The sequence below is a fragment of the Apis florea genome, unplaced genomic scaffold (genome assembly GCF_048593485.1).
Source record: "Apis florea isolate Af1SG1 unplaced genomic scaffold, ASM4859348v1 contig_2492_pilon, whole genome shotgun sequence".
Classification (NCBI taxonomy): Eukaryota; Metazoa; Arthropoda; class Insecta; order Hymenoptera; family Apidae; genus Apis; species Apis florea.
In genome coordinates this window covers 2,923,977-2,937,654 of record NW_028256593.1, presented here as the reverse complement: position 1 = coordinate 2,937,654, position 13,678 = coordinate 2,923,977, and the positions used below count along the sequence as shown (strand labels likewise).

The 13,678-nt window shown below is 34.5% G+C and overlaps 1 protein-coding gene across 1 annotated transcript in view; it reads left to right on the top strand.

Moving 5' to 3' along the window:
• The window catches only part of LOC100867051 (metabotropic glycine receptor), a 146,016-nt gene that overhangs the window by 72,686 nt on the left and 59,652 nt on the right, over window positions 1-13,678 (top strand). The window contains exons 3-4 of the mRNA XM_086906187.1: window positions 3,625-3,748; window positions 4,029-4,172. Of these exons, the coding sequence (XP_086762313.1) occupies window positions 3,625-3,748; window positions 4,029-4,172 (268 nt within the window). The remainder of the gene's footprint in view (window positions 1-3,624; window positions 3,749-4,028; window positions 4,173-13,678) is intronic.

Below are 13,678 nucleotides of genomic sequence, written 5' to 3'. Positions count from 1 at the left end.
AAACTCGAGCTCCAAGGATTAGAAGACGCTCCCGTTGAACGAAACGGTTGATTAATCGTTAATTGCAGCTTATCTTTTTCCGTTGAAACAAATTACCGGGATTATTCCGTTTCACGGATGGAATCACGCGATAACAACACAATCTGTGATCGATCAAAATTTTTCGATTAGTTTCTTTTTTTCTTTTTCTTTCATAATTCTTCGCGATTGTCATAAATAAAGAAAGATCGAATCAGTATCTTGTTCGATACTACACGCTTGTCACATATGCTTGTTGTTGAGGATAAAGTTGAAGATAAAGAGTTTTGTCTTCGTGTATTTTCTCGAGAATTAATAATTATTATAACAATGTTCTTAATAAGCAGTGATTATCCCAAGTGTATGGGTCCTCGAAGTCGGTGAGAGCTACGAGTCTCTTAATTTTGTTTAATTGTTCAAATCGAGAAATCGCATTTCCATTTTCTCTCTCTCTATCTCCATCGCACTCGAAATTGGGATTTCCACGGAGCACAAAAGGCCAATTTCCCTTGGCATTCGTTCGATGGCTCAAAGAGTTTCGAGCGATGCTCCGGCTCTTTCTTTTCCAACTAATAATTTTTCATATTATCGAGCAATTTTCCAAAAAGTACCTTTTTTTCCTTTCTTCATCATTATCATCGATATCTTCGTTTTTTTCGTTTTTTTTTATTTCTTTTTTCCTCCCTCTTCGAGCATTCTAGCAGTTTCCAAATATTTTTCAAAAAGTAGCTTTTCTCCTTCTTCATCGATATCTCTATTTTTTATTTAATTTTTTCTGCAATTTTCAAAAAGCAGTTTTTTCCCCTTTCTTCATCTCTATTTCTTGTTTTCTTTTTTTTAAATTTCTTCCCCTTCCACAGCAATTTCCAAATATTTTCCAAAAATCAATTTTTTTCCCCTTTTTCATCGTTCTCATCGATATCTTCGTTTCTTCGTTTTTTTATTAAAATTTTTTTTCCCTCCATAGCAATTTTGAATATTTTCCAAAAAGCAGTTTTTTTTCCTCCTTCATCGATATCTTCGTTTTTCAATAAAACTTTTTCCCCCACCACAGCAATTTCCAAATATTTTCCAAAAAATAACTTTTTTCTTTTCTTCATCATTATCATCGATATCTCTATTTTTTTTGTTTTTTATTTAATTCCCTCCTTCTTCTCGATAACATTTTTCCAAATATTTTCCAAAAATCAATTTTTTTCCCCTTTTTCATCGTTCTCATCGATATCTTCGTTTCTTCGTTTTTTTATTAAAATTTCTTCTGCTCCTCGATAGCAATTTCCAAATATTTTCCAAAAAATAACTTTTTTCCCTTGTTCATCATTATCATCGATATTTCCTTTTTTTTTGTTTTTTATTAAAAGCAGTTTTTTTTCCTTCTTCATCGTTCTCATCGATACCTTCGTTTCTTCATTTTTTGATTAAAATTTTTCCCCCTCCATAGCAATTTCCAAAAAACAGGTTTTTGCCCTTCTTCATCATTATAATCGATGTCTCTGCTTCGTTTTTATTTTTTCTTTTCCCTCCTCGATAGCTATATATTTGGAATATTGGCCGATATCTCGATATTTTTCTCCTTCAAATTCATTACCTTCTTCCGTCCGCTGGATCCGTTATTAATTCCTCTATTTCCATCTTTCTCCAATGCTAATCAGATAATCGAATTTCACGTATACAATTGCGTGTACCTGCTCTCTACCGGTATCGTAGTTAATCGACTCGAGCTCTTTGCCTGTATTCACGAACCAAGCACGAATGCATAGGATAGTATTTAAGGTTTTGCAGTAACATGGTATATAGATACACACAGAATTATGTTGAATAAAAATCGCGTACGAATCGAATATTGTTCTGCAGGGGGAATATTATTCATTAATTCTTCTTTTACGAACGAGAAAAGTAATTAACAATCACTTGGATTTGTAATTCTATTAATTCTCACTTGCACTTTACAGAGACAGAGAAGTTTATAATCAATGAACTTATTAGAGTATATAATATTTATTTTCATTGTGAATCCACAATGAAGAAGGATATTAAATTATCCTCGTTTATTAAAGATCTATCTTGATAATTTTAAAATTACTTCAAATATAAAATTTTAAACGATTCTAAAATACGATAATTTCGATACGGAACAATAAGCAAAACAATCAAATGACATCAAATTCTTTCACGCGTGAAATTTTTATCTTCAAGAATAAAATAAGCTCGAAAGTAAGCCCTTGAAGAATTCCAGAATTCAATGTGTAAAAAAATTGCAACATCTTGCGGAGAGTTTAAAATAAAATACACCGAAACATGCATCAATTTGCTTCGTTCTGCAAAGTACTTGTTCTGCACGCTAATGACAAGATGCAAGTTGCTGTGTATGGAGCAAGCAATATTCATTACAGCTGCGACAGAGATAGAGTCTCGCCACTTTGACGAAACTATTATTAGTCGACGTGAAAGCGCACGACGAGACAACCGATTCCCCTATACAAGGTGACCGACTTGTCAGGAAGCGATTGTATCCTAAACTCGATTAAGAAATAACAAAGATGTAAATTCATATCTATATTTTTTCAACGATATATATAATGCTACGTTATTCGATAGAAATTTTGAAATAAAACGTGATCGAAACGATCCCTTGAAATTGCATCACAAAAATTGAAAGAAAAATTTACCGTAAAATTATCATTAGTCAGACAGACATGTAATAACTACTTGATATTACTTTGTTTATTGCTTTATCAAAAGATTATTATTGGCAAATGAGCGAGAGATACCTTTTGGAATCGTTCAGCTAGTTTAATAATTTAATATATTCACGATGAAAATAAATATTAATAAGTTTATCGATCATTAAACTTCTCTGCCCTGTACAAGTGAGAATTATAATAGAATCACAAATCCAAGCGATTACCTTTTTCGTTGGAAGAAGAGGAATTAATAATACAATAATTTTAATATATTTCTCAATTTCTGTATATAGATTGTAAGTAGATTAATTTTTATCGTACACGCATTAAAATCGACGCATACTCTCCGTTCAAGGCTTTTCGTGAAATTGTTGGCCAAAGTCAGAGACGTTCTCGCTTTGATGCAACTTTGCTTTACGAAAGCAGACCTCGATTTATCGCGTAACAAATTGGATCGATAGATAGGTAAAGGCAAAGGATCCTTCGACACTGTTCGATTGGCCCATTACGAGTTTCGATGGCAATAACCTCTAATTATTTCCCTTTGTTATCCGTTTCTGCCTCGAAACATCGTTATTTGCTTATATTCGAAAAAAAAAAAAAAAAAATTCCTCCACCTTTGGATGAAACTTTTGTTGGTGAATAGCATCTTGTTTTTTTTTTTTTTTTTTTTTTTCTAGAGCTCGTCGTCTTCGTGAGTGAATTCAAAAACGATCGATATCGAGCGAACAACTTTCGGTGAAGTGTTTTGAAAAGATTTTCGATTCACTCGCTCGAAAAATTGTTGGAAAAATATTAACAGATGAAATGATAATTGCAAAAATTTTTCGATGTCTTTTTTTTTTATTGCATGTCTGGCTTAAAAATTGTTGAAAATACGTTTCTCTCGAACGAAACGTAACTCTTTAATCATTCGTTTCAGGGGAACGAGTGGGATAGATATCGACCTACGCAGGCTGGACATAGATCAATGCCCTCTGCCTCCAGGATCCACTCAATTGAACATATTCGCAGCCAGTGACAAATGCAAAAAGCGTACCACAGAGGTTGGTAGCTTCGATGATCCTACAAGATAAAAATAATTTTTTGTTACAAGAAATATATGAGATTCAATGCGTGAAACAGGATCGAACAATTTTCATCAAATTCCAGATATTATTTTCACGATGTTTTCCATGTTTTTGTAAAAATTTCGAAAATTTTCCATCCTCGATTCGATTTGTGGAGAATCGATCGGTGATAATTCGGTTCGAAAGTAGCCAGCCAGATTATTCCATTTCATTTCCATTTCTTCTTTATCAACACCTAATTATCGTTCCGTTACAGTGCATCGCGATTCCAGGACTGGGATTTCGTCGTGGAAGCTATCGATGCATCTGCAAACGTGGCTTTTATTATCCCGACATCAAATCCACCAGTCGTTACTACAATGGCACCGTTATCGAGGAAGAATTCGAGAAGTTGATGATGGTGAGTTTCTCTCTTTTTTCTTCCCCAACGAAACAAAAATTTGCAAAAATTCAATCCGTGTATTCCTTTTTCTACTCAAATTACAACCGTGAAAATTTTATTTGCAAAAAAAAAAAATCCATTTTGATATAAATTTATACAAACTATACTTTTTGAAGATATCGAACGAATTCTTTGTTCAAAGCGAGTTTCAAAATTCTGGGAGAGGAGAACTTTGAAAATTTTTATGGTTTAAGTTGTTTAAAAAAATAATAAGAAATATTAGTGTACAGTTTCGAAGGATTTAGAGGATATACTTTTGGATCAGGTTTCTTCGACGATAATTTGTCAATGTCTCACCGGGCAAAACTCGTGTTCTCATATAAGCACATCATTACTTCCAGGTCACGGATCATTGTTTCTTACTCGAGGATTTTGAAAAGGGCGCTCGTTCGAATCGATCTCTAGTTTCTTCGCGAAAATTTCTCCTTAAACACTTTTGAATCTTTTTAAACTATGCTTAAATTCCCTCCCTGGAAGTCAGAAACTTGAAAAACTCCAGGAATGATTCACGAGAGAGAGAGAGAGAGAGAGAGAGAGAGAGAGAGAGAGAGAGAGAGAGAGAGAGAGAGAGAGAGAGAGAGAGAGAGAGAGAGAGAGAGAGACAAGAAGAAAGAAAATAAGGAAATAAAATTTCTTCTTTCAAGTTTTAAACTTCTCGACCTCTTTGGGTGTCTAAATGACTTTAGTCTAAGATCTAAGAATTTGAAGAGGGTTAAGAAGTAAAGAAAAAGATTGTCTTAATAGCATTTAAAGTTCCATCATTGTTAAATAATTATCAAGTTATTTTGATATGTAATGCTGCATCATTTGATAGAAATAAATTTTGGAATAAAATGTGATTGAAGAAAAATTTATTGAATGAAACCATCATTCATTTCAAGAATATTAATTATATAAACACAATTACGTGAACACTAAAAATTCACCATCGATATCGTTATTTCAACCTTCAATTTCTTGCACTTAATCAAGAGATTCTGGCGAATCAGCACTTGCTCTATCATCCAACAATCAGCTCGATCGGATCATCTGCGTTAGAATTGATCGCTCGAGTTATTTTGGGATAGGCTTGCCTTAAATTAGGGTTATCCTTTGAATTAGGATATTAGATTCAGGTTGATCTCGATTGCTCAACTCTTTCATCCTGTTCAGAGACTCGACGAATCAGCCCCTGTATGACTGCTATTCGCCCAACAGCATCGAAAGACACTTTCACAATTGTTTCGAACGATTCATTTTTAACTCTATCCCACTTAATTCTGCTGGTAGGAACATTTCAATTATTATTAAACGCGCAAAATGATACAAAAATAAGCAAAAGTAAAAAAAAAAAATTGCCCAACTCTTTCATTCTGTTCAGAGACTCAACGAGAATCTCTGCCCCTGTATGACTACTATTCGCCCAACAACATCGAAAGACACTTTCACAATTGTTTCGAAAAGCGATTCATTTTTAACTCCATCCCGCTTAATTCTTCAGGATCATTTCAATTATTATTAAATGATACAAAAATAAGCAAAAGTAAAAAAAAAAATTTCCAACTATTTTAACTTATTGTATGTATTTATAACTGGTTTCAATTTTTCAAGAAACGTATTGAGAAATATCATTCACAGGGATATTTTTAAAATGGATATTTTCTTTAATCCACCAATCCTGAAAGGATTGAGCATATTTGAGACGACAAACAAGTGTATTTTGTATCAAGACAAAAAAAAAAAAGAAGTTAATTACCAATCGAGATCGCACGTGATACGATGTTCGTTTTTTTTAGATGGTGAAGTTGCCACGGGTCGCTTGTAATTGCTGATAAATGACTAAGGAACACGCGTTCGTTACGAAAGGCGAGGCCTTGAGTATAATTAATGTATTTACAAACTGCAAAGAGAGAGAATATCTCGCATTGTTCTTTCATCCGAGAAAACGGTACCCGCATTCGTACTCGTTTAAAGAGAAATCGTTGATTGTAATGAATCGAATGCAATGATGATAAACGTAAATGCAACTATTATGCAACTATGCAAGAGATCGAAAAAAAAATTTCTATTTATCGTGTTTTGTCATGTTCTCGAAATTAGAATTCGTGTTCAATGATACACATTTTTTTTTTTTTGGAAATACTTCAAATAGTATCTTTTTTTTTTTTTCAAGAATATTTTGAAATATGTATTCAAGGAGAAACAAAGCGAACCAAGCACTTCCAGCCAAAGATCTTTATCGATGTTTAAATTATATCACGTAGACGCGACTCTCACCCCGTGAAAGGGAAATCACGCGAGGCACGAAAATTACTTCATATACTTAACGACACAGAAGTCGGCCTGGTTCGGCCGTATTTTCCATTAACCTGTCACGAATCAGGATCGTACACGTTGAAATGTACTACTTTTTTGAGGGAAAAAAAGTGACCCAAATTCCAAACTTTTGAACGACTGTTTAACATAACATAACCGATAACTAAACATTCGTTTCAACTCTCAAACTGTCAAAATTGAATCGTCGATCGAGATGAGATTATACGTAATTTTTAAAGCTAAGATTAAAATCAAGATTTCATCCGGAATGAAAGAATAAAAATTACGGGAGTATTAAAGAATTGTCACGTTGAAAAGCGATAGAAATTATTTCATTTAGTTTCAAAGTTTTAAAGAGGAAAGTTGTAATTAATCTCAAGAGACTTGACAAAGTTAATAAGCGGGGTACAGGGGAAAAAAAAATAGGTGAAAAGTTTCTTGGCAATGAGCCAAAGCAACAAATATATCGTTTATAGAATGTTTGCATGAAGTTGTGCGTTAAATATGCAAAGGTTGGTCGTGGACAGAAAATTTGACTAACTTTTTCTCGACTCGCTCGAAAACTCATTTGTGATCTTTTTCTTTTTATTTTAAAACGTGGAAACTTTCCAAAAAGGAAAGGAAAAAAAAAAAAAAAGCCAGCAAAGTACAATTTTATAAACCGGATCACCAGATCGTTTCTACTGAATTCAGAATTCACCAGATTCCAGATCATTCGAGAGCGATGGCGAAAATGATCCCTGCTCAGATTATCGAGAATTTTTTCTTATCAATTAATTAATGAAAAATCATGCTGAGATGCAAGAATTATTATTCATGCCTATCCAAGATGAGATAAAAAGTTACTAAAATTTTTTCGTAACGTTCGATAGTGTTCCCTAGACGCGCTCGCCACTCCTTTTCCCCAAGCATGGAAATATTCCGATAAGTTTCTTCGCAAGCGATGCCATTTGACATTTTACATCGATTCTAATGGTTGCTCCTCGCTTCCAATAACTTTCCACGAAACATGAAAACCGTTTTCTACATGTTGAAACTTTTAAGGAAACTTCTTATTTCCCTTAAAGTCCAAGATTTCGTGTGTGATTCAATAATTAATTAACCAACGACTTTTCTCGACTTTTGTCGTTGTTGTTCCCTTTCGCATTCCTTCCATTCGTTTTTCTTTTCACGACCACCCTGTATATAGGAATATAATCGAATAGAATCCGTTGAATCGTTCGTTTCTTCGCGCGAAAATGGATATCGACAGGGGCCGTGCTGTCATCCACAATGTCATGCGGTATAATATGTGCTCGATTTGACGAGAGAATCTGCGCACGATCGGCGAAACGATTCCCGATTCGTGTTTCGACGAAACGTTATTAATCCGTTTCGCTCGATTTGTCGAATGAATTAGCGTAATAAATATACATAATTGAATTATTTTTATATACGCCGGGAAAAGTAGAATTTGTCCAAACCCAATCGAATTTTTTTTTTTTTTTTTTTTTTTTTTTTAGGTGATTTTTTGCATTAAATAGGATTTAAAAAGAAAAAAAAAATGTTCAAACTGTGACGTTCAGGTATTATTATGTGCGTTTCTTTGGCACACGTTTCTTTTTTACGAGTTTTCCAATTAGAACAGAATTTCGCAAAGAAACGAGAAGAAGAAGAAGAAGAAAAAAATAACAAATAAATAAACCAAGCTCGTTATCGTGGAATAAAATTTTTTTCAAGACCCAACAACATTTCCGTCAGAGTAAACGAGTTAAAAAAAAAAAGAAGAAGAAGAGAGGAAATAAATATCAGGAGGAATAACTTAAACAAGAATAAGAATCGGGAGAACAATTAAAGGGAAGAATCTGCTCTTTTTACCAGATGGTGTCCTCGGTGACGCGACACGTTTTCACAAAGGGAGAGGAAAAAAAGAAAAAAAGAAAAAAGGCTTAGGCAGAGAGGGAACAAAAGGAAATCCAACGGGGGCCAACTGGCTTCATTGTTCGGACATTATTTCGTCGGAACAAAACAATTCTTGGTGGAGGAAAAAAACGTACGTGCAAAGCGCAAAGTGGGTGAAAAAAAGGCGAATAATTTCTGCCACGATTCACTGTTACAACCATGGTAATTGAGGGTCTGCATTGAACGGTGTTGCATCACACATCCTCGAAATTCCCTATTCTCTAGAGAGCTGTTCCAGCTTTTTTACGAGCCCCTTTTAAAAAAGTACCAAACTCTGATACGGGTCAATAATAAATCAAATATTATTTTTTCCTTTTTACATACAGTTTGAAATAAAACTTCGCGATAGAGATGAATATTTGCAAATAAAAATATAACGGACGAATTAAATGCATCCAAGATAACTGTGCTTTCACGATTACAAGTGCTTTGTTCGTAACTCATTTTTCATCTTTCTCTAAGTCAAAGTTTACAACCACAGCATAAGAAAATCCTTGTGCAGAAAATATCTCGATGAATCAAGTGATCACAAAATTTAACGTTGGAACGTTCGAGAAGCGGTTAATTAACGAATTAAATGCACCCAAGATAGCTGTGCTTTCACGATTACAAGTACTTTGTTCGTAACTCATTTTTCGTCTAAGTCAAAGTTTACAACCACAGCATAAGAAATCCTTAAAATTCTCGTTGCAATTCGCATTGAATATGTCGATGAACAAATAAATCAAGTGATCGTGAAATTTGAAGACTAACGTTGATATTGGAACATTCTGGAATTCCGTGAAAATCAAAATATAATTTCCATGTTCGAAATTTTCTGTATTCGTTGTATCGCAGGATGAACGATTCATCGACTTCCATTCGACGAAGCAGGAAATCTTGATCACGCCTTTGCTTCCCTTCGTGGCTTAATTGCATTCTCGATATCCCATCGATCAGCGGCCAGTTTTGGAAACGAGAAAATTGCCGTCGAAAAGAGCCGTTTCTTCTCGCCGTTTCCGTAATAGTCGGAACCATTTGTCCCGTTAGCCGAATGTTCGGATAGTTTTTGAGATCGTCGATTCATATATCATGCCGTTTCTTTCGCTACATATAGTTCGTTGGTCGTTTCGTTCCTTGTTGTCCATTCGCCTTTACCGCTTCGTTGATTCTCCTTTATTCGAGCTGCTTTTTGCAAATGAGTGGCCTGGCAGTTCAGTTTAAGATCTAACTTAGTTATAGATTTGATTGGACATATCTCGTATATTTAATCAAGTGTCACTGGACAACATAATGCACAACAATTTATTCCTGTTTTATATATTGCTTAATCATGTATTTGTGATAAATTTAAATATACACAATGCGTGTGATGCAAAAGGATAAAAAAAGAACACATTCAAAGTAAAGTGTACACTGTGATACGAAGGATGATCTTAGCTCAACTCCATTCCATTAAAAATTTTAATCGGCACAAATATTTTGTCCAATAATAATTCGTATGCACTTACCGCATTCTTTCTAACCAAAATTATATTCACAAAGATCTTAATCTACACCATTATTTTGTCCAATATTATAATTCGTACACTTATTACCACATTGCAATCTTGTGTATTTTATTTTTATTATCCGACATTCCTTCCAATCAAAACTACGTTCACAAAGTGTTCACAAAAATTTTAACTTCCATAAATATTCTGCCCAAAATAAAATATTCGTATGCACGATATACTGTTTCATTTGTTCTTTCCAAAACTCTTTCTTCACAAAGATGAACATGCGAAGAGAAAAAAAACGTTATGGGTTATAGCTTGGACGAGATTGATCCAGTCGTTTCGCTAAAACGTTGTAACAGATTGCACAGGAATGCTTGTCACGGCCACTCGTCGTCGTCGGCCAATGAGATTACACGTCGGAAAGACACGAGGGGGATGCGAAGAGAAATCGAACTCGCGTGGAGGTCGTCGATATTGCGAGCTTAATGCCCGCCCTCTGTGACAAGCGTGTCATTTCTGATTACACAACATTCTTGGCATTCCAGTTTCAAGTTTATGCGCAAACGTGGCCGCACACCACGATTCCTATCCTAGTTGATTGCGATTCTCGAAGCTGTCAACAATCGAAGGGAGGGGTGGGAGGGAGGGGAGGCAAATTACGATTTCGAATCTAATTTACCAATCGAGAACGTTGGCTAAGAAGCGTATTTCGAAATTGTTCGCCTCTCATCGATCTTCGTAAATATGAAAGCGTCGGTTTCTATTTTGAGAAAGGCCATTGTAGGATCAAGTTCGATCGGATTTCGAAAATAATTGAGCACGAGTTCGATAAAATTTATATCTATTTATTAAACTGCTGTGTTTCGACGAATATTTTTTAGTTTTTTTCTCAGAGTCAAGTGTCTGACAAATATGTCTTCATCAGATCAGATAAGAAAGTAAGCCGTATTGCTAACGACAAATAAATGAATAATAAATGTAATTATAGACGTTGGAGCAAATTTTTTATCGATTATAAAACTTATAAATAATATATTATAAAGAACGTGACAAAAATTTGAGGATTGATCTTGTCAGCATACAATCCATTTTAATCGATCTCTTTAGATTAGATTTTTCACGAATATGTAACACAACATATATATATATATATATATATATACATTTTTACGGATATACATTTGTTAAAAAAGAAAAATAAAAGTAAAATGTCACGGAATATCATGTTCATTCTTTTTCACGATAACTCATCCACATTTAAACTATCTTCCATTCTAAACTAACCCGTCAATCTCTCTATGAATTGATTCATAGGTTGTACGTCCATTCCATTAATCCTCCTCGTCGCTCGTCCAATTCTAATTGATTTTTTTCCCCCCTCCACCGAAAAATCGATTGTCAATTAATCGGTGGTACGCAACAACCAATTGCGTTGAATTTTAATCAACACACTTTTGCTTCGTTTGACAATGGTCGTCGCCATAACGTTATCGTTATTATCATCGTTCAACGTCGGATGGAGGGGGGGGGGGGTGAATGGTCGTCAGAATCGGTCGTATGCACAGGTATGCTGTTAACGCGAGTTATTTCATTGTTGCCACTCGTAACAGATGTTTGCGGCCGGTGGAAAAGGCTGTGATTGTGACCCATTTCACCCGCGAACCCGAGGTGGAAAGGTTTTGGGGCCAAAATTTTACCCAACGAATGAAGGCTACTTTAACTTCCGTTCAATCGCTTCAAAGCATTGTGGCGTAATGTTTATTGTTTTCACGTTTATTCACGGTTGAAATTGCGCATACTGTTCTGGCACACAACACGTTTCGTTATTCATTGCGCATATAGTAATATGCTGTATAGTGGCGATTATTGTTATTATTTGAGAAACTGGTGGTCAATTAGCGGCGAAGATTGCGAGATCAGTGTTTGAACGTATTTTAATATCTCGAATTGTTTGAGTTGTGGGAAAAGTGTATTTGTGCGCAGGATGATGGAGAAACAGAAACGTGGAGGAAATATATTATCGAGCTTAAACGAGAAATGGCTTTGTATAATTTAAGGTTTGTTTGTTTGCTTGCAAAGTAACGTTAAAATTAGATTTATTCTAGATATGATTGATAATGATTGTTCAAATAGCCAACACGTAAATTCAAATAGACGTGACACGTTCGTTCGTGCAATTAATTAGATCGGTTTGATTTGTTGTGCGTTCGTTTTGTTACGGATCCGCGTATTTCTCGCATGAATATATATGGCGGGAAACAGGTAACTTGTAAGTCCTCTTTAATTACCAGAGTGTCAAGTTTCGCAAAGTTGTTGGAAGTTTAATGTCGGTTATTAACGCGATAAACCGTGTTGACAAGGTTTGGATGATTGGTCGAGTGATCGGGTCAATAGCTTGGATTCATATATTAATTTACATGCTCAAAATGCTTGTTCAATACTCGTGTGATCTCGATACACACAATTTCCTCCCCAAATTAATCATCGATTAAAACGTTAACGAAACTGTTGATGATTGGAAGGAAAATTCCTCTTGAGATACGATTCGAGTACGTATCTGAAATCTTGGAAAAATGAATATTTATGTCAGTCATATATACTTTCAAGAATCCAATCCAATTTTTTGGATTTTGAATACGATTATGAATTGAAATTGAGCGAATTTTGGAAAAGCCAATATTTTTGAGAATTCAACTTGATTTCACTATCAATTATTCGAAAATTTTTTGCATTTTGAATATGATTATGAATTGAAATTGAGCAAATTTTGGAAAAGCCAATATTTTTGAGAATTCACCTGATTCGAGTATCGGTTATTCGAAAATTTTTTGGATTTTGAATATGATTATGAATTGAAATTGAGCAAATTTTGGAAAAGCCAATATTTTTGAGAATTCACCTGATTCGAGTATCGGTTATTCGAAAATTTTTTGGATTTTGAATATGATTAAGCGAATTCTGGAAAAGCCAATATTTTTGAGAATTCACCTGATTCGAGTATCGGTTATTCGAAAATTTTTTGGATTTTGAATACGATTATGAATTGAAATTGAGCGAATTCTGGAAAAGCCAATATTTTTGAGAATTCACCTGATTCGAGTATCGGTTATTCGAAAATTTTTTGAATTTTGAATACGATTATGAGTTGAAATTGAATGAATTTTCGAAGCTTCGAATATTGGATTGTCTAAAATCTCGGGAAATTCGATATGTGTTACAGGATACTTTTAAGAATCTGAATCAATCCGATCCAATTACCCGAAATGTTCAGTTTCTAATATATCTCTGTACAATTGTAAGTGTTTATAAACAGGCGTGAGTGAATATTCAACAAAGTTCATCACTTTCGATCCAATTCCAAATATCGAACACTCGAAATTTTCAAGGTTCAGCGCACCTCTATCGAAAACAACGAAACGCTCGTCGAGTGAGTTTTTATTAAATCTTGCCAATCCATAAAACTCGATCAAAATTTTCGAATTTTCTTGAACATCTCCTCCTTGAACGTTAAAATCCATATCGTTCTCGATACGATTGGGAAGAATTGTTGAACAGAAAATTTTTTTTCACAGATAATAAATTTCGCGGGATGACGTATTATAATTACTTCGAGCACAAGCACGCCACCTAATAAGATGCGAGGTTGATACACGTGGAACTGGCAACTGTTGTGGATGTAGTTACTTGCGCCCTTAATATCCTAAACCATAACGTTGCCGGCAGTGATTTGTGACAACGATAAATTCCCCT